We start from the raw sequence: 22,755 nt of genomic DNA, 5'->3' as shown, positions 1-22,755 counted from the left end.
TGTCTTTCCATATCAAAATCCACTGCTATATTTGTTAAGAACTGTTTTGACTTCTGACGGCACCCATTCACCACAGAGGATCCACTGGTGAGCAAATGATGCAATGCTAAATATCTCCAAATCTGTTTAAAAAAAACAACAACAACATCTACATCTTGTATGGCTTTAGGGTGAGTATGTTTTCAGCAAATGTGAATTTTTAGGTGAACTATTCCTTTAAAGAAAATGGGGCCCTTACTAAGTGCCATATAATTAAAAAGTACTAGATGATGCATAAATTATGATAATTATACGTATAATCACGATAAATTAACATCATATATATATAGTTTATTATTAAAAATTAAATTGTAATAACATTTTTTATTACAAATTTATTTAAAGGGGGGGGGGGGGGGGGGGTTGGGGGATGAAATGCTATTTCATGCATACTGAGTTTTTTACACTGTTAAAGAGTTGGATTCCCATGCTAAACATGGACAAAGTTTCAAAAATTAAGTTGTACCTTTGAAGGAGTATTTCTGTTCAAAAAATACTCCTTCCGGTTTGTCACAAGTTTCGGAAAGTTTTTTTCGAGTATGGCTCTGTGTGACGTTAGATGGAGCAGAATTTCCTTATATGGGTCCTGAGGGCACGTCTGCCGGAAGAGCGCGCGCTCCCGTATAGCAGAGAACTGAGAGCACAACAGACTTCACTGATCAGAGCGAAATGTCACAAAAGAAGTGTTTTTTTGGTTGCCAGGGCAAGACAACACTGCACAGATTACCAAAGAAAAAACAGCATTAAGGGACCAGTGGATGGAGTTTATTTTTACAGAGTATCAACGGAGTTGTGCAAGTGTTTTTGTTTGTTCCCTGCATTTCGAAGATGCTTGTTTTACAAACAAGGCCCAGTTTGACGCCGGATTTGCACATCGTTTATTTCTTAAGGATAATGCAGTCCCAACGAAAAAGGGTCACGATCGTGTGTTGGAACCGCAGGCGGTGAGTAAAACTGCTTAAAATATCTCTGCCTCCTTGTTAGTGCGTCCCCCTCCCATGCCGGAGACCCGGGTTCGAGCCCCACTCGGAGCGAGTCGTTGCTGCTGCTGCTCTCGTTCAGTTTCAGCCTCGGGATCTGATTCTGGATCATAAATAAACGGCTGAATCTGACTGTTAGCCATGGTTTGTTTTGGATGATGGTTTTTTCCAGACGGTAATCTCACAGCTTCCAAACGCTCTCTACGCAAAAGCCTACTGGCTCTCGTGATTCTTTAGCTCCGCCCACATGTCACACCTCCAGTCGGTCGTGTTTTTCCGGGAAAAATCGGTACAGACTATCTTTCTCTTATGAATATAATAAAACTAAAGACTTTTTGGAGTTATGAAGGATGCAGTACTACTCTATAGGTACTCAAGATTAACAGGATATTGAGTGAAAACGAGCATTTCACCCCCCCTTTAATTTTTTTTACTGTTAAACATTTAAAACATGGTAATATTTGTTGCACTGCAATTAATTCATGCTTTAGAAATATTTGATAATATTAGTATAATATATTATTATAATTTTACAATAATTCTGTAAAAATGAATAAACTGGTGTTACTTTAAAAAATACCTTTAATTACTAAGCTGATTAAATATATTAATTGAATATATATATATATATATATATCAACCCACTGTAGGTGCCCAGGAGAAGGTACATTCATGTGAGGAAGGGGTTTTCTTGTGTGGAGGAGGGAGTCGTAAAATGAATGTGGGATGATTTGAGAAAAGACAGATCTGAGTGATTGTTCGCCTGCAAAGCCCATTTATTTCTCTGAGGGTGGAGTAATGGCCCGGTGGAGTGTCCTACTTCTTGGCAGAAGATAAGTGTTTGTGGGGTGGCGGTAGGTGCTCACTTATTGGATGACTGGGCTGTGGGTCGGTCACTCCATTCAGTTGGCCCTGGGGGGGTGTGGTGGGACTCCTGAGGGACAGTTTTTTCAGGGCTTTCTTCTCTTTAGCCTTTTGCTGTCTGATGGCTCTCAGTGCCTTCTTCTTCAGGTATGTCTCCTCTATCTGATAAAGCATCTCCTTCACTGCCTCAACCTGAAAAGGAAAGGTTCACCCACATGATTATTTGCGTAGCTTCATAATGAGACATACTGAAGAATATATAGACTCTTTCAATGTAACAAAGGGGTAGAGTATAATAAGCAGGAAAAAGAGCAAAACTCACCATAGAAAAAGCATCCGTCCAAAGTATACAGTAAAGTTTTTTAAGATGAAATTTGAGTTTCTTTTCCCTTTGCCATAGCTCTCAAATAGTATCTGAATTTTGCATATTTGATTAGAAGACACAGCATAAAAATCCACAGCATCTGCCATCATTAAACCTCAAACTTTGCATCTTGACATGCAAAATCTGAATGTGGGAATACACAAATTAGATTTCAGTGTTCTGTTGGATCTTGTTGCACTTTTATGATACTTTTAGGTTGTTTGAGAAGTTTAACAGTCCCTGATTATTGTTTATTGCTTATTTTATTAAATCTTTTCACATTTCAGCCCAAAAGAAATATTTTTTTTCTACTCTTAAATAAATCTTTTGATTACTATGATGCAAAAGTATTTACATTTTTAAATGTTTATTAAATTTAATAAATGTGATCACATAAAATGTAAACAACATAATGTTAAATAAATGTAAATATACTTTTTTAATAAAAAGTTTTTGATACAATATAAAAATGATATAAGACTAGATTTTAAAGCTATTTCTACCTCCTCATATCTTTAAAAACTTAAACGTTATAATTTGTCATGTTAAATAACATATAACTTGAATAAAATCAGTTCATTTAAATGTTACAAAAAAAAAAAAAAAAACATTATCCATTAAGGTTATAATCTTAAAATGAATGTGGAAAATTTATTCATATGAACACATGCAGTTAATTTTACACAGTTAATTTATATTTTTACTGACTTGGCACATTTTAAAAAGTTTTTAAAGTGTAATGAGAACATGCAAAGATCATTTCTCATTTTGTGTTACACTGAAATTTAGAATAACAAGCAACATTAATATTCATTTTTGTATGTTCTGATGCGTTAAGACATAAACAAATACACACTATCAGAAGACAGGGACATATCATATTTATCAAGCTTTTGCATTTGAGAAGTTTTCAGATCAACACTGAAGCACATTTCTGAGACCTCGCAACCCCCCCTCAGAGACTTAATTACCTCAAAAAGAAATGGACGTGGCTCCCCTTTTGCCCTCTCATTTCTGAGAATATGGTGCTGCGTGGGAATTTATTGTGTCTGCTCTCGGAGAACAGGAAGGAGGGGGAGTGAAATATGAAAGGGAATGCGAGATGAAGAAAAGCTGCGAGTAAGGAGATGGAAAAGAAAGGCAAGGTGGAGGGAGAGAGAAAGTGTCAGAGGCTCTGTAGTTCAGAAACACACAGTTATGGGTAGGTTGTGAGTCCTGTTTGCTTGTGAATTCAGTCCAAGCGTGTTTGTTTGGAAGTTTTTTCCTTTTTCTCCTCTGGGAACTGGCCTGAAAGCTCCACAGCAGTGGGCCGAACAGTCATTCCACGTTCAAAAGCATTTTCTCTTCCCTCTCGCTTGCTTTTTCGCTCAAATGCGCTTCCATTTTTTATGTTTCCTTCTCGTTTTCGGTCCTCATGTCCAGCTTAGAGCGAGTAATGGGCAAACGGGCTTGCCACCCACTCACAAACACACAGACTTGGCTCTATCCCAACAACAATTAGCCCTTCGTTACTGTGCACATCTCTCTCTCTGTGTGTGTGTGTGTGTGTGTGCTGGGCCCAGCTTCTGGCTTCTGCTATCGCTCAGGTATTCAGCAACGATGCACGAGCTATCAAAACGCCTATCAAACCTGTCAGCGGCCATCATTCGGTCCAGAAAAAAAGGTCTGCTCGTCAGAGAGGAAACAGAGCCTTGATCAAAGAGCCCGTCCGCTGCTTCAAAAATATGGTAAAGCTCATTATGCAGTCAGACTGTCAGTCCTGCTGGCCTTTACTGGCCTTCTACCCGTTTACATAGTTAGACACTTATTCACTAGATGGAGTTTGGGGGTCCTAAACTCAGCCCCTGGGAGGCCACAGTCGAAATTGTTCGAATATGTGAACAGAAAAATAACATTTCATTCATTTTTATCATTGCTGTGGGGAAAATCATGTAGTTATGGTTAAAATTATATCTTGGTCAGACCCTTCTCGCTCTGCATCCCTGCTGTAGTCATGACAATCAGTGCACGAGAATCAGCGCTAAAGCTGTGATCAGTCTTTCTTTATTTTCTGCTAAAGTTAAAAGATGTATCTGTTTGATAAAATACTTTTACAAAAACTATTGTCAAGTTTAGGACACCCAAACTCCTCCTAGTGAATAAGTGTCTAACTATGTAAATGGTTAGAAGGCCAAAAATATGTGAACATGAATACTTAAGAATGCTAAGGAGATCAGGCTGCCTGAAGTTTTTTTCCATTTCAGGAGGTCAAAGGTCACACTTCTGCAGGGTTTTTCATAAGTCAGTTTGTTCTCTGCTTTCAGAATGAATCAACAAGCACCAAAGCACAGACTTCATGTAAGAACGATTACACATATCCGTTCTCCCTCCCGTGGGAGGAGTCAGAAATAGATGGGATGGTGGATGGCAAAGAATGAAACAAGCTGAGAGCATGTAGCTTATGGTCATACATGTGAAGATGCCCATTTGCTGGAGCAGGGATGAGTGCACTTATGCTACTGTGGTGGAAAGACAGCCTGAAAGGCAGCATCTAATGACTCTCCAAACAAACAAACAGCCAAATCATTACATGTACGGCCACGATATGTGAACTCCAGCACTCATCAGAATGTGTCAGTTAATGCCCCTTTGATTCATGTAGAACAAATTAGGGTTGGAAATGAAATCTGCGGCTGGTGGGTTTCTGAGAAGGACGTGCTGGCGAGCTTCATAAATTAACTACTTAATAATATGAAGGAAATGAAGGGCTGGGAAGCACTGGAGCTGCATATGAAGGTTAATGTCTGCCAAGTTTTTTTTAGGCTTTTTATGACTTTATGTACAGCCTTTTTTTTATCACACATTTTCACGTATATTTAGTGTTAATAATGCTGCCTACTATATGTTAAGTAACTGTTTGCTAAATCAGCACCTTAAGCATAGCATCTGGTAAATCAGTTATTCTCAAATTTTAATTTAATAACATTTTTGTCATTCATTTTTTGGCCACTGTATGTTACCATTGGTATTTTTATCTTATGAGGGCAGATGGATCACATCTTGAGATTAACAGAAGGAATCCATGTCCAGGCTGTATGTATGTGTGCTGACAGATCAGTCTGTATTCAGCATTTGATAACAGAGGTCTCCCTTGGGCTCAGATCCTTGTAGGCATGTTTTGGTTGCTGTTAATCTTTTGGCCTGGTCTACCCAGAAAACCTTGGGTGAAGATTATTCTAGTGACTTAATTTAAAAAACGATGGTCCGCAATGTTTAGTTTAAGATTAGACGTACTGCTAAATTGGGAGAATGAAGCAGAAGACCACATGCTCCACAAAACAGAAAATACAACGCCCACAATAATGATGGAATGAGGGTGTGATGACTTTAAGGGTGTGGAAATATGGCTTGGTGCTTTTACAGAGCACTATCTTTCATCTCGTAAAGAAAATACCCAATTGCAACCTTCTTCCAAACCAGCTGTCTTTCCAAAGGTTGTGCCCTTGAGCAATTACACGGCTGTGCCAGAAATGTCTTTCCCCTGCCCCTGGTTTTAGTATTTAAACATCATCGGTTGCAGGATGGGCCTCATCTCTGGCCATTGCCCTCTTCTTCCTCCCTCACTCCCTTTGTCCCTAATGCTGGCCGGATGATGCATGAGACAGATCTGGAGTGAAAGGTCATGTCCACAGGAGAGAGTGTGAGCTTTAAAGTAGAGTGTGTGTTTGAGCAGGACCGTGTGATGTAATCAGAGCAGCTCTGAGGTGCGGGCAGCTGATGGAGTGATTAATAAGGGTCCATCAATAACCCCCGGCGACAGGTGCTGCTGTGGCTGAGAGCGAGTGACCCGCTGATGCACTGTCTTTGACTGTGTGAGTGTCATCATTTCTTTCTCAGCATAATTCATCACCACCGAAGTCCAGACAACACACTCCCTTTCCAGTCTGACCCATAACCCCACTGGCCTGAAAACAACATCCTCCACTCTACTAAAATGAAACATGGTTAATAACCTCTGAAACAACCCTGTTCCTGTGTCCTTTTTCTGAGACCCATGTTTGAGGTCATGGAGTCTCTTAACGATATCTCATGACAAATTCGTACGTATCTCACGAGGTGGCTAATTCGTATGACTTCGTACGACCTCACTCGTACGATTTTGTATGATTTGTCTGACATTTTATATGACATGAACCAAGAGAAATGAGCCAATAGAAAACATTACCGTCTACAGACGCGAGAGTGCGCTCTCAGACATAGAGCGCCCTCTCGCAGCTGTAGACGGTAATGTTTTCTCTTGGTTCTAAATAAATGCGAATTATAGTCCAGTGTGACTTATGTTTTTTTCCTCATCATGACGTATTTTTGGACCGATGCGACTTATATTCAGGTGCGACTTATAGCCCGAAAAATGCGGTACTAGTAGTATTCATATAATTTTTACAAAATGTATTTACAAATTTAAGAGTTGTTTATTATACATTTAGATTTGTTGTATATTAGTTTGTTTTTAGTTGAAGTTTCAGTGCAGGGTTGTCTTGCCCTGGCAACCAAAAACACACTTCTTTTGTGACATTTTGCGACATTCATCAGTGAATGTCTGTGCTCTCCGTGCTCTGCTATACGGGAGCACGTGCTCTTCCGGCAGAAGTGCCCTTAGGATCCATATAAGGAAATTCCGCTCTATCTAACGTCATACAGAGCCATACTCGAAAAAAACCTTCCGAAACTTGTGACAAACCGGAAGGAGTATTTTTGGAACAGAAATACTCCTTCAAACGTACAACTTAATTTTTGAAACTTTGTCCATGTTTAGCATGGGAATCCAACTCTTTAACAGTGTAAAAAACTCAGTATGCATGAAATAGCATTTCACCCCCCCTTTAAAAAAACCTTATACTCACTTCTTCGGTTGGTAAAGATGGATCTCAAATGATCGGTGCCAAATAGACGCATTTAGGTAGATCGAGGGCGTATTCACTTCAGAAACATATGTAATCCACTGCAGCTTCAGCAGCTCACATTTTGGGAGTAACTGACGACTACTACGTTCATTATTACATCCAACAACAAAACACCTCAATCGCTTCAGAGACACTCTTGTCTACATCTGCTCTGGCAGAAGAAACAATGGCGGATTGATGACAGCTCAATCAGGGCAGGTGCTGAAACGCCACTGTCAATCAAACTATGGTGGGAGGGGCCTGTCTGAGTGACGTCACAAATACCCCTTTATCGATTTGATAAAGGGGAACAGATTTTAATAGATAAAACAACAACAACAACAAAAAAACACTGAGTGGATTATAGGGTGGTTGTGTACACACACTGCCAAAACACATTTCAATTCAAACTACTTAAAGGAAAAGTACATGTAGAATCCTATGACCCCTTTAAAGTTTCTATTTACCTTTAATTTTTAGTTATTTCAGTTTTTTGTTTTAGTAATTTTAGCACTTTTTAAAAAATGTTCATATAATATTTATATCTTTCTTTATTTCAGCTTATTTCACTTACCCAAAGTAATTTTTATCCGTTTTAGATCACAATAACAGCACTGGGTAGTTTTGAATCACCATAATCAGTGCTCTTGATTCATGGCTCGAATCTGGTATTTTTTATATCTTTTTGTTCAGCCAAGGCAACATTGGCAACATTTAATCATGTTTTTAACATTTAACCACAGGGAACCAGCTAAATTCACAAACAAGCAGCTTATGTAAACTAGCATTTATTTAAACCAGATTCCACTCAATAACTACAGTTTTCAACACGCATACAAACACCTGAGAGAAACTGACTTGAAATATAAATATATATATATATATATATATATATATATATATATATATATATATATATATATATATATATATATATATATATATATATATATATATATATATATATATATATATATATATATATATTACTCTTTAGTCTTCAAAGTTTCCTCAAACTTCCCTTTGAAAGTCTCCATTCTGGTCAGGCTTCCACAAGGGTGGGAGGTAGATTGAATTCATTGAGGCACAAGGTGGTAAACAGGCTAGCAAACACTGCCAATAGTTTCCATTGTGCTTCACAACAACATTTCAAAGACTCAGTGTGTTTTATAAAATATGAATCATGATTCTGGGGCTTAATTCTGTTCTTGCCAGGGTCCTGGCTCAATTTCCTTCTCTCAGTTGCAATTTGAAGAACTCAAACTAGACTAATTAACAGGGGAAAAACATTTAAAGAACAATTAGTATTAAAGAACTGCCCACACCAAAAGTTTCATTTAGAAATTCTCGTGACTTGGTTTGCCATAATAAAAATGACAGTTCTGCCAAGAAGTCTCTGCAGCCCCTGAAGACCACCTCGGAAAATGAATTTTACACCTTATGATTTAGTGTATCAAATGTCTTTTCTGAATTCTGAGGAGTGTATGGAACAATGGTGTGTGTGGGCACTGAGTGGCATTTGTGCCCCATCTACACACGCCGTCATTGTCCTTTTCCCTTTTGCTGTCTATTTACCTTTTGCATTGCATTCCACACACGTTCCTGATCAGGCCGCTTGCCTTCAAGGGTGTCCATGGTGTCTGCCATTAGAGCCAGCAGCTGCCAGGAGCAGATAAAGATTATCACAGCTCAGTTCACACAAACGCCATAACTTTTCAAAACACTGCACCTTCAAAGCTAATTAAAAAATCATTTGTTGGCAGCTGATTTTTATAAGTCATCCCTCATATAATGAGGACTTTCTTCTTGTTCCCCTTTGGATGGTGGAGAGAGGGAGGGGGTGGTCTTGGGTTTTTACAAGGCTGGTGGTTAGAAATTGAAACAATGTGGACAAATTGAGGAACAACCCGCGTCCATCACAGGGCAAAACAGATGGGAATGTACATGCTGCACGCTGAGAGAGAAGGAAGGGGAAGCTAGAGAGTGAAAGAGACACTATGTAACTGGATTAAATTTGATTAGGGTTGGAGTGACGATTAATAGGAACTTGGCACATGTGATTCAAACTGGATGGAAGTGGTTGGTCACCTGCTTTTACTAAGTGCTGTTTAAGTATATATATATATATATATAGAGCAGCAAAGGGTATACTGCCTTTGTGTGCTATACAGTATATAGAGAGTCGAGTCACAGCACTTTTTTCACATTACCGCTCTCTACACTCTTATTTCTGTTCATGAATGTAAGTACATAACATTTCCAGAATCAGCATGTGGCCCTTAATCCGTATTCACCAAGATGACAAAAAAAGCTACAGTATATACTTTCATCTTATTTATAGAGCTTCTGTCAATGAACAGAGATGTGTGCTTCTCTATTGTAGATTTCTATTTAAGTACTCATTCAGGTCTTTGTAATTTGTCAGTATGATTCTGCGAGGTGTTATATGGTGCCCATGCAAACATCACGCTAATTGAACGCCCCGTGGCTCTCCATTCATGGCAGATTTGGTCGCAATCTCGCATACATCAGACTCTATTGATCTGGGCTAATCTCACCAGTGTGGAGCGCTAATCTAGTAAAGAGGCAATTATGGCGCTTCAGCACTTTATGCCAGAATGAGATTTATGCCACCTCCTTCTTCTATTCTTTCTTTTTTCTCGCTCATTTTCTCTCTTCATTTCTGTCACTTCTATATCTGCACGCACAAAAGCAGTTGTCTTCTTTGTCGGTGCTAGTTTCTCTTTCAGTCTCATAAATATTCACAGCTGAGCTGTTTTATTGCCGTGCATAATTCAGGCCTTTATTAAAATAAGCTGGCCTGGTTCTGCTCTTGGTGTGATGTTACTTGATTGCATCAACACTCTCTCAAAGTAAGACCAATGAGGTCTATTGCTTGATCTTAGTGATTTTCTTATAGCCCCACAAAAACAGATCTTTAATTTCTTTTAAAAATAGATATTTATCTCATAAGTATGCAGCCCATTTTTAATATGTAATTGTAAAAGAGAAAAAAAAATATGGCAAAAACTATTGGGATCACTCAATTTAAGATTAATAAAACAAATGAAATAATTTTTACCTAATAATTCAAAATACAGGTAAAACACCTGTGGAAAACCAAAATGAAAAAAATATTTATATTAACAGTAGCCTACATATTGGCATATTTTACAGACTTTTCTTAGTGTGTGCCAATGAAGAAAGATGGTCTATATAGATAGATTGTTTAGAGCTCAGTGAGAGCTGTTACCATCCAAAATGCTCTCAGATCAGTGTTAAGTGTGTTTAGGATGGCCCAGTGCCATCAACAGATCTGCATAAGTAGCTCAGCCTTTTTACTGCGAGGGGAAATCTTAAACCGCAAAAAAAAGAAAATAAAGGAATTATCTCTATGTAAATGTGCATTTAGACTAAATTCCCACTTCAGACTGATTGGAAACTGATAGATAATGTTTGTAATCCTTTGATTACGTTTCATTCTTGTATTTTTCAGTGCATGCAGACTCCAGGGACCACCACCCCGTCTCATTCCAGCTGCCTGCTTCCTCCACCTGTACTCGGAGAGGAAGCTTGGCCCTGTGCAGCGCTTTATCTGCATATTTTAAATGCCTTTTGGAGGAACATTCGTTTGAAGTTGGAGATGAGGAGAATAGCTTTGTTTCCATGTAACTTTTTTCTTTCATCAAATGACATTAAAAAGCACAAGAGAAAAGTGGAAATCTGCATCCAGAAATGTGCTACAGGACTTTCTGCCATGAGAATACACAAACACATGAAACTCTGATCACTTTTTCTTTCATGGAAAACAAAAGGAGTTATTAATAGCAGAACGCCTATGCTGCTTTATTTATTTTAAAAGAATTATACATTGAAGATGTGACATACACATACTGTACAAGTGCATACTGAATGCAAACTTACCACTTTTAAGATCCTTTATGATTCTTGTTTTTCATTGACGGAGCTTCTATGAAAGTAGAATCATGTACGTTTTTCATCTCTCCCTTTGTATTCCATGGAAGAGAAACATTATTTAATAAAGTGAGCAGAGAAGAAGATAAGTAACGGCCTCACCAGTTCTGAATCAGAAGGACTGATGTCCTGCAGGTAGGGTGCGACTGCCAGCTCAGCCAGTGTGTACTGCAGTACATGCATATGTTCTCTGAACCTATTCAGTTGTCCTAGGACACTAGCATATTGCAGACGCTCTATGAGTCCAGATCCTTGGGAAAATCCCACCTAGACACACATCAAACACATGTTCATTTATACACTGCATATAAATGTTGATATAAAGGGACATTCTATAATTGTCTGTGCCACTAGTGGCACTAAATGGCATTGCTGTCTGCTTGTTTGAGCAGACCGTCTCAGTCTGGCAGCATCTCAGTTTAATTAGCGTTAGAGCACAATTCCATAAAAGCGCAGATGGGAGGGGAAATTTCTGCGTGTGATTAACTAACAATGTGCACATTAAAGAACACAGATGAAGCCAGATCATTTCCATAATGACCAGTGTAATCTATCAAGAGCAGCGCACGTTCCTGCCTGCTTTAAGACAGCCATTTGGGGAAGTTGTGGCCTAGTGGTTAAAGAGTTTGACTCCTAATCCTAATGTTGTGTGTTCAAGTCTGGTCTGGCAGTACCACGACTGAGGTGCCCTTGAGCAAGGCATTGAACCCCCAGCTGCTCCCCTGGCGCAGCAGAATAAATGGCTGCCCACTGCTCCGGGTGTGTGTTCACGGTGTGTGTGTGTGCACTTCGGATCGGTTAAATGCAGAGCACGAATTCTGAGTATGGGTCACCATACTCGGCTGTATGTCACTTCACTCACTTTTACTTTTTATCTGCCAGTTAAATAGCAGAAATTTGACGAGTGCAAACGTTAGTAAATCGCATAGCGTGATGTGTTTTTACACTCGCCTCCCATAAATTTTAAGTCTGAAAGGGAATGCCTACAAATGCATATTCAATAATTTTTAATAAATAGTAAATAATTTTTTTTTATTTATTAATAATTAATTTTTTCACAGAGAACGTGAAACCGAACAAGTCCACCAATCCTTGCGAAAATACATACAGTAGTTGCTCAAACAATAGCAAGGCAACACACACTTTTCGAGTTAGGGCTTCAACGCAACTCTCAACAAATGCCATTGGCAGCTTTGACTTCTACATGAATCCACCACAGATAATGTCACAGGAGTGTTTGTAGCAACTGAATGTGTTGTTATTCGGTGGTGTGTGTACACGTGTATTTCTGTTATGTTTCCTAGATGCCCTGAACTGCGCTGTATGTAAATTTAGTCATTATAAATTGAAAAAGGGACGCTGACCTTTTCCACAGAGAGTAACAATACAAGGAAGAAGAACAAACACTTTTAAAAAGTGTCAGCATACGGCGTTTTTGTTTAAAACTGACAGCTCCCAGTGCCAAAGAGTCCCTCAGAGCCGTTTCGCACACGCCGCTGCAGTGCTACAAAAGCAACGCTATGTTCCCTGATGATTCATTTTGTCAAATACCTTTTGGCATCTTTGTGTTACACACATTCTTCTGATGCTGAAATTTGACAAAAGGCTACAAAATGTTGGAAGTCAAGTTGAAAAACTGCTATTCTTCGGCTATTTTGTAGTACGCTTAACTCCATCCCCCTTCCCAAGGTCGTATCTCAACCGCTTTCCCCTGTGGACCGTTTTTGGCCTGTCGAGGTCGCTTGTCTAAATGATGCTCCACTCTATGCCTTTCTAGACTCCTTTTATTTTGTGTGAGCTCAGTTACTCTCCAGTGACATTCATCCACTTTATGGTCATTTTTATTACCAACACACATCTCCCAGCATGCATCATTTTTCACCAGTACTGTCTCGGTGCTTTTGGGCATTTTTTCATCACGCTGCACTGTTAACTTTCCATAAGCCAAGCAAGGGAGACAGTGAGATGGTTAGAGAAAAAGGAAAGCAAGAACAGTGTCTTTGTTTTTTTTGTTTTTTTCTTAAATAAAATAAAAAAAATTCTAAATAGTTTTTTCTTTTAATGGTTTTTAAAAAAGAATATAAATTTTATTTAATGTTTTTATTAGCTATAATATTTAATATTTATATTGTTGTAAAAAAAATAAGTAATGGATATGCTGTATATATGTAATGGCTTTAGCTAATGTATATTCAAATTTAGAAATAACTCTGTTAATGTAAAAATACAGTAACTGATTTATAAAAAAATCTTTATTATATATATATATATTTAAATAGAGTTAATTTTCTAATATTTTATGAACACATATTCTTTATGTTTGGAAATGGATGCAGTGGAGCTGTCATTTCGGAAACGTTGATATGTGAAATCCATTCTAAAATGCCTAGGGATAATTTAATATTTATGTACAGTACTTAATAATTAATATGTTTGTATGATTCTGTGACTCAGCAAAGGAGGGTGTGTGCAGCTCCAGTACTGAAATCAGCTGCACTGCTTGACAGGTTGAGTTCTTCATTCTGAGAATGAATGTGTTGCCACAGATTTCATCATAGTGGAGAAGAAATCAACTCTGTGTTTTAATCGAGAGCTGATGGCTGTGCTCGGCTGGAGAATAACTGACTAATGTAATTTAGCGTCGTGTCTGGGCCAATCAAACATTTGCCGTTGCTGCTCTAATTCAATCACTGTCCTCTGAAATAAACGCCCTGAGAGTTCAACCTCCAAATGAAATGAAAACTTCATCTGGGGGCATGTTTGTGTCTCCCGTAGTCCATTGTGAGATTGGAGAAAGATTGCAATTATTAGTGGGATGTGCCAGGGGTACTGACAGTGAGGGCTTGTTAGACACTGATGGCCTAGCAAGTGTATATAATTAGGAGTGTTGGCTACAGGAAGCATCACTAGCACTATTGTCCATAAGTGATTTGAACAAAGTCCTAAGCCAATATGTTAACCTTCGGAATGTAACTCTTTTTGCACAGTTCGTGCTGTAGACATGAATAATATATTAAATTGTGTGGATGACTGAACTTTTCTAAATGATCAGACTGACTATTTTTGGAATGACATTAAGGTGACTAAACGATGATAGAATTTTCATTTTCATCTCTTTACAGTTTTTCCTCAGTCGCTTTGGTGCATTTCTCGAATCCTCCTTAATATTTGCAAAGAAGTATGTGCATTTCTCAAAACAATTCGTACAAACAGCACCACACAATGGATTACCTGCAAAAGCCTGTAACTTAATCAAAATCTTTAGTTTATCTCTTAATAGTATTTATGTCAATGAACATGTCAGTGCCATTAGAATGAAAAGTCCTTGTGTCATTGTTGACAAGCAGGCTTATTTATGCCATATATCCATTTCAAAGGTACAGCTGTACCAAAGCACTCGCAACTTGTTCAAAAGAATGAAAAACTAATTTTTTGATGTGCACAAGTTGACTAGATGATGTGGAGGTTTTAACAAGTAGTTTTGATCATTTCATTTCTGATATGAGAAATGCACCAAAGCAACTAAGAAAAACTGTAACTAATAGCATATAATACTTCGAAACATACTGTTGGACATTCATTAAGCATCACACAATTTGCAAGAACATATACCCACACTTAGCTTGGTGCACTTAATGAAATCCAGAACTGGCAGGATCTTCTTTCCTTGCATCTCAAACATCATTTCTAGGTCTCTATAACTGGGAGGAGTGAATGGAGATCTCTGCCCTGTGAAAAAAAAGGCAGACCAACAGTGTGTACATGCACTGTAAAAAATAATTCAGTGGCTTAGTAAATTTCACAAAAATAAAGAGCTATATTAACTTAATAAAATCTTTTGAAATCATTTAAGTGATATTTTGAGTGGGTCAGATTAAAAAGAATAATTAAAAATCCAACAAATAATTTCTATAAAATTTACATATATTATTTAAGTTTATGTAATGAAAATAAATAAGTATTTAACTAACTAATTATATTTTTAATATACCTTCAATATTTCTGGTGAATTCTAATAGAAATATTTGATAAATATTTACTTGTACTGATCTGTTTTAGAAACTAAAATTATTAAGTATTTCCAACCAATTTTCCTAAATAAAGTTCCAGCTTAATAAATGACAGTTTAAATAAATTGAGTAAATTTCGCGGCTAAAGTGATCACGTGTGCAGCTCCGCAGGAAAAAAAAAATCTGCTTTCCTCAGCAGCGACGTCGACTGGCCATACACCTCACAGCTCCTGGTAAGTAAGGTTAGTCAGCTAATCCTACTTACGTTTGTAACACTTTATTAAAAAGTTAATAATTATTAAGCATTTTCTAACAATTGTCTTTGTATTTTACGTCATATTCAACAAGTTTCGTAGCTTAATCGAAGTCACCTGAAGGACGGCTTTCCTCAGCAACGGCAAGACCCGCACTCCTCTCATTTCGTGGTACGTTATGTAATTTAGCCAGCTAATACTAATTATGTTTGTAATGTTTAATTCAGAAGTTAATTATTAAGGATTTCTTAACAATTGTGTTTGTATTTTGCGTTATCTTAAGAAGTTTAACAAGTTTCGCGGCTCAAACAAGAAGCACCTGTCACTGAAGGACTGCTTTTCTCAGCAACGACGTGAACAGCATTACTCGAATTTCCTGTAAGTAACGTAGTCCTTTTATAACTATGTATATTTGCAAAAATGTTTTCAAAAGTTGATTAAACATTGACCGTGTGTACGTGTACATAACAGTGTAGTTTTCGAAGTTAGTTAGTGGGGCAGCCATATGTATGTTAGGTTTTTTTTTTTTTGGAGTGGGTTAACGTTCGTACTATTTGGATCACCGTTTATTTCAACCGCCATTTGAAAGTATAACGATAAGTGTACTGTGGTCAAGCAACTATAACTATACATGCCCAATGGAAAACGATTTTGTACAGGTTCCCCTTTGGGGTCAGTGGCTTGTCAAAAGGGAACACTTCATTTATGAACTTTCAAATGACAAAAGCTGTCACGTTGTTGTAAAACATCATAATTACTACACGAACTCAAGTATGAGCTCTTAAATCACCACTACAAATACGCCATGCAAAAGTATTTAAAATGGCGTGGACATAACATAGACTGGTGCGTTTTAATCAGCTCCCACTATAGGGAGTCGGACAGTTTAAGACCTGCTCCATTGTAAAATCATTCTAGTGCACTGAAACCTAGATCACATACAATATCGGTCAAAAGTTTGAAAACCGTAAGCTTTTTAATGTAACAAATCCAGACCTGGTGGGTATTGAAGGACAGCGGAGGCTGGGGGAGGGGTACATTGTTTTAATTGAGTAAACTTACTAAATTTCTTAAGAGTGTGTTTAAATATATTCATTTTGATTTGAAATTATTTGTAATATTATTGTTCCCTGAAACAGATCAGTTTAATTTTCCATCCTTAAATAAATTGATAGAAATTTCACAAATATATTATGTGTATTATAAATAAACAATTTGTTAGTCTAATACTAAATTGTTTTAGTGGAAAAAATAAAATATAACTGTACATTTTAGATAAAATAAACTGTTGTATTTTTAGTCCGTTAATATGTTTACATTTATGCATTTGGCAGACACTTTTAGCCAAAGTAACTTACATTGCATTTCAAGGTACACATTTACAATTTAATCAATTTTTGCTAGCGCCGACGCTCTACTGTTTGAGCTACAGGAAAGCCATCTTTTGTATAATCAAGTGAACTATATTCAGAGATTTTATTAAGTTAATAAAGTTAAATATTACTGTAATATTTACTAAGCCACAGAATTATTTAGAGGGTTAAGGGTTGAGTGTGAGGATTAATGCAATGCATATTTTTTTCAAGTAGTGCAATTAAACAAGCTTTTTTGTTTCAAAACCATTAGTCATTTTACTTAAATATTAATAGAGTTGTTCCGATTCCGATACTAGTATCGGAAATATCTCCGATACCACAACAAATTCTGGCATCGGCATCGGCGAGTACATGAACCCATATACCGATCCGATACCATTTTCTTAAAAAAGACCTAGTTATGACCGCAAGCTTTGCCTAACCGCTGCACGGTTCTTCTTCGCTGCTCAAAATGCATTGAAAACACAGGAAGTTGTGCTGTGTTGCCACAAGCAACCCCTGTTTAGAGCAGCGAAGAAGAAATGAAAACGCGTTAGCAGCCCTTATCTATATATGACTGGATCACTCATCACATTCTAAACTGCCAAAAGACAGTGAAGCCGCTACTATATTATAGATCAGTGGTTAGCAGTATGTCTCTGTAGTACCGGTAGTTACAGACTCTCGAGTATATTCAGTACCGGCAACTGCGAGTCAAAACGCAGGGCTCCAGACAGTAGCCGAATATATACTAGTGTCTGTGAATATTAAACTGCAAAATACTATTTAAATATTACTCCCGCAAAATCTACATCTCTGTGGGTGACTGGCACAGATGCGCGAGAGCTCGCTGTTTTGTAGTCTCTGCTGTGTGTCATGAGGACACGAACGCATAAACCGTCACTTCATGAGAATTTACCGTTTCATTTGAGAATACTGTCATATCATAAACACAGACACTCAAAGATCTTCATGGCAGCCCATTAAAATAAATGTTTGGTTTACATGAGTAAATTGACAATATATAAAGCTACTGTTGTAGCCTACAGTAATAATAATACATCTCTATAATAATAATAATTATGCCTAGATGGTTGCTTGTTTTTTACTTGTTTTTTACTTGTTAGAGATTATCTGATTAATAGATCTTTTTTTATATTCCTAGACTTATTTGTTGCAGTTTTTTTATACAGTTATATTGTAAAACTTAAATACCTTTTTTAGTTTGCGGTGTTAGATTTTTGGCTGCATTTGAAGTTCTTTTTTGCATAAGAAAATAAATAATACTGTCAAATTCATGTTAGATAATAAAAATACTGTAATAAATACAGTAGTTCACCATGTATTTGTTCATGTTTTATTGAGGGATCTGTCTGAAGCACACCATAAAAAAATTCTAGCAATTTACACAGGGCTAGTAGTATATACAGCTGTATATACAGATATACACCCAGGTATCGGATCAGTACTCGGTATCGGCCGATACCCTGAGCCCAGGTATCGGAATCGGTATCGGGAAGAGAAAAAGGGTATCGGAACATCTCTAAATATTAAACATGTTTATAAAGAAATTGGTTGAAATAATGCAGACCTCAATAAAAGCCTATAGCATTGATTTACAGCATAGAAGCTCGCAGTTGGTCTCTTTTCGTTTTTCTTTTAGGTTTATTGTTAAAAATAAATGTCCCTATGTAGAAAATTAACCTGTCCTCTTGTTAAGAAGAATGCTGTTAATTTTTGCAACTCCTCCCCCTAGTAAACTTTGTTTGAGATTTTACCTATCATATGGTCCAACAGAATGTTTGCTTCTTCAGGTGCTATTTGTTTTGTGTATTTGTCACTTTCTTGTAACATTCAGTTTTGAATGTTAGCTCTAACCAGTTATCTTTAAAATTTGCCTGTAGGGTTCAGCTGATCTACCCGTCTTCGTACACGCAGAGTTGGCAGAGGAGGTCATAAAAATCTACATCCTTCGGAACAATAATGGGGCAGTCAGCGATGTAATCTTGGGAATCTCAGCAGAGCCTGCTGCCATCTTTCAGGAGTCACATTGGATTTGAGATATCCCAAGACCCACAAATACAGGTCCTTCTCCAAAAATTAGCATATTGTGATAAAGTTCATTATTTTCCATAATGTACTGATAAAAATTAAACTTTCATATATTTTAGATTCATTGCACACCAACTGAAATATTTCAGGTCTTTTATTGTTTAAATACTGATGCTTTTGGCATACAGCTCATGAAAACCATAAATTCCTATCTCAAAAAAATAGCTTATTTCATCTGACCAATAAAAGTGTTTTTAATACAAAAAAGTCAACCTTCAAATAATTGTTCAGTTATGCACTCAATACTTGGTGGGGAATCCTTTTGCAGAAATGACTGCTTCAATGCGGCGTGGCATGGAGGCAATCAGCCTGTGGAGGCCCACGATGCTTCGATAGCGGCCTTAAGCTCATCCAGAGTGTTTTGTCTTGCGTCTCTTAACTTTCTCTTCACAATATCCCACAGATTCTCTATGGGGTTCAGGTCAGGAGAGTTGGTAGGCCAATTGAGCACAGTAATACCATGGTCAGTAAACCATTTACCAGTGTGAGCAGGTGCCAGGTCGTGCTGAAAAGTGAAATCTTCATCTCCATAAAGCTTTTCAACAGATGGAAACATGAAGTGCTCCCAAATCTCCTGATAACTAGCTGCATTGACCCCTGCCCTTGATAAAACACAGTGGACCAACACCAGCATCACTGACTGTGGGTACTTGATACTGGACTTCAGGCATTTTGGCATTTCCTTCTCCCCAGTCTTCCTCCAGACTCTGGCACCTTGATTTCCAAATGACATGCAAAATTAGCTTTCATCCGAAAAAAGTACTTTGGACCACTGATCAACAGTCCAGTGCTGCTTCTCTGTAGCCCATTTCCTGCACACGCCTGTGCACGGTGGCTCTGGATGTTTCTACTCCAGACTCAGTCCACAATCTTCCTCGGGGTCCGGTCACCTCTTCTCGTTGTGAAGCGTTTTTTGCCACACTTTTTCCTTCCCACAGCCTTCCCACTGAGGTGCCTTGATACAGTACTCTGGGAACAGCCTATTCGTTCAGAAATTTCTTTCTGTGTCTTACCCTCTCGCTTGAGGGTGTCAATGAACCAGGCTGGGAGTTTTTAAAAGCCTCAGGAATCTTTTGCAGGTGTTTAGAGTTAATTAGTTGATTCAGATGATTAGGTTAATAGCTCGTTTAGAGAACCTTTCCATGATATGCTAATTTTTTGAGATAGGAATTTTGGGTTTTCATGAGCTGTATGCCAAAATCATCAGTATTAAAACAATAAAAACCTGAAATATTTCAGTTGGTGTGCAATGAATCTAGAATATATGAAAGTTAAATTTTTATCATTACATTACAGAAAATAATGAACTTCATCACAATATGCTAATATTTTGAGAAGGACCCTGTACTCACTTGAGTTGTTCCAAAAACTGTTTCTTGAGCTGGATCCTCCAAAACTCTGTTAATGTTCAGAGGTTAAAAAATTATCTTCTTGCATAGTAGTGGTTCATGGTCATCCCACAGAATGGGTATTCCTGATGGAAGTGTTTCTGTTATCTGATTAATTCTGTTGAAGACATAGTTCACCCCAAAAGATGATGTTGTCATAATTTACTCTCCCTCAATTTGTCCCAAACCTGTACGAGTTTCTTTTTTCTGTTGAACACAAAAGATATTTTAAGTGAAGTGACGTGACATTCAGCCAAGTATTAAAGAGTGTTGGTTAACGCAGTTAAAGGTTGCAATTGACTTTGCATAGTATACTTTTTTTTTTTTTTTTTCCTATTATGGAAGTCAATGGCAACTTTCAACTATCTGTTAACCAACATTCATTAAAATATATTTTGTGTTCAACAGAAGAAAGAAATTCGTACAGATTTGGGACAACCCGGGGGGGCGAGTACATTATGACAACATCTTCTTTTTGGGTGAACTATCCCTTTAATATTGATGTAAGTGTTGCTTTTATATTTTTTTATGGTTTAATGTTGAGTGTGACTGCAAATGGCTGGTATGCACCAGGAACAAAGATGTCATTTCTCTTACGGCTATCGTATTTTACATGTAATCTACTTGAATACTAAGATGGATGAAATGTTTCATAAGGTTTAATCATTTCCCTTATGGCTACTTTACAGTTTTTAATTTTTGCAATCTACTGGAATATTAAAATGGATACAATGTTTCAAAGGTTGATTTTAGACTTTGTCTAATGTTTAATTGACAAATAAATTTTCAATAAAAATGTGTTTCTTTCTTTATTTGGTTTTATTATATTAATTATAAAGGGTAAATGGTGTAAAAAAAAGAAAAAAGTGAATGCAGCATTTTGATAATTTATAGTCCAATATTAAGTTAAATTCACTTTTACATGTAGTAAACGTAGCACATTTTTTTTGGTAAAATTTCATCCAATATTTCAATTATATCTACTCAATATTTTTTGTTTATTTTACATAGAATTACAGTTGTGGTGTTTTATAATTTTGATTATATCCAATTAATTTTATTTCTCATATAAAGTAATTCAGTTACTCAGATTTACTTAATTTTTTTACTGACAGTTACTCAATTTAAACAGTATATTTCATTGATTTCACAGCTTTAAAATTTACTCAATTTTTTTGAGTGTAAAAATGTTTCACCAAAAAAATTGAGTAAATAATAGTTAAACTTTTTACAGTGTGTTCAGTAAGTCTTACAAATTGCTTATTTTATCATTTACAGTAGGGGACAAACACACTGATAGACAGATAGAACATTAGACAGAAAGACAACAATGGATAGAACAATGGATCGATTCATGGATGGATGGATAGATAGATAGATAGATAGATAGATAGATATACCTGTAGTTTAGTTTAGAGGGTTTTCTTTATTTTTTTTTTTACCTTTTTTTCTTTTCCAAAGCTGGAAATTGTTTAATAAGGTACAAAAACAAAAATCAAAAACAATTAGTTTGGCAAGTAATAATGAGAGAAGAATTGGAGATGGTGGAGGTGTTATGAAGGCTCAGAGGGAGTGAGTTCAAGAGTTTAGTTGCCATAATGCTGAACACACTACCACCCATTGAGAAAATGTGAATTTTCATCAACTAATTATAATATTATGCATGATAGTAGAGAGTATCGCTAGTGGGGGGAAAGGTGGGACTGAATCCTGGGGCCATTAGCCACAAAAATCTCCCCTACGGCCCCCCATTGCAGCGATTTCAGGGCCTGAAACCATACGGGTTTGTGTTATTTTACTGTCTATGCAATGCACATTTGCAGCATACAGAATAACCTCGGTGCACTGTACATAATATTATGACGAGTTGAAAATCGAAAATGGATCATGCAACCTTTACATAAGTTCGAACCGCATCTTGAAGATGATTGATTAATATAATGACCCATACATTGGCTGAACCATTGAGACATTACATAAATGCCATAGATTTTCTTCCTCTTTAATAGAGATCATTCACAAATACAGTCTGAGCTCTGCCGACCTCTCCTGCTCTACGGTGCAGGCTGGCTAACGGCAGTATATCTGACATCCATGTCATATTTGCCTCTCCAGCTTCGCACGAACCAAGGTTAACTGAGAATTTTTATGCCACTGATGTCAATTCATTGATTGGCCCCTGTAATCTCTTGTCTGCTTAAACAGAATAGAAAAGAGCTGAGTTAATAGCAATTTCTCATTCTTGAAAGACAATGATTGTGCGACCTTGGAGGTCAGTTGGTAAATTTGTACATTTAACATATGACACAGCGTTAGCCCTCGATTTCAATTGGACTAATTTTCACTCACTACTAGATAATTCATTTTTTTGTTGACCTAACAAAGTCATTGTGGTGAAAAAGTGTGACTGGAATAGAAAAGATCCCTCAGGGATTGTATTAAAACATCTTTGTCATTGTAATGGTTGTGAGGATTGAGAGGTCTATTTGCAC

The 22,755-nt window shown here is 37.1% G+C and overlaps 1 protein-coding gene across 1 annotated transcript in view; it reads right to left on the bottom strand.

The window, feature by feature from the left end:
- Window positions 1-1,785: 1,785 nt before the first annotated feature.
- Window positions 1,786-22,755, bottom strand: part of LOC113076055 (spermatogenesis-associated protein 16-like) — a 50,571-nt gene continuing 29,601 nt past the window's right edge. The window contains exons 7-10 of the mRNA XM_026248717.1: window positions 14,761-14,873; window positions 11,247-11,411; window positions 8,745-8,828; window positions 1,786-2,075 (exon numbers count right to left, since the gene is read on the bottom strand). Of these exons, the coding sequence (XP_026104502.1) occupies window positions 1,836-2,075; window positions 8,745-8,828; window positions 11,247-11,411; window positions 14,761-14,873 (602 nt within the window). The 3' untranslated portion in view covers window positions 1,786-1,835. The remainder of the gene's footprint in view (window positions 2,076-8,744; window positions 8,829-11,246; window positions 11,412-14,760; window positions 14,874-22,755) is intronic.

Source organism: Carassius auratus, unplaced genomic scaffold, assembly GCF_003368295.1.
Source record: "Carassius auratus strain Wakin unplaced genomic scaffold, ASM336829v1 scaf_tig00018464, whole genome shotgun sequence".
In the NCBI taxonomy this organism is placed as follows: domain Eukaryota; kingdom Metazoa; phylum Chordata; class Actinopteri; order Cypriniformes; family Cyprinidae; genus Carassius; species Carassius auratus.
This window is presented reverse-complemented; position numbering and strand designations above follow the sequence as displayed.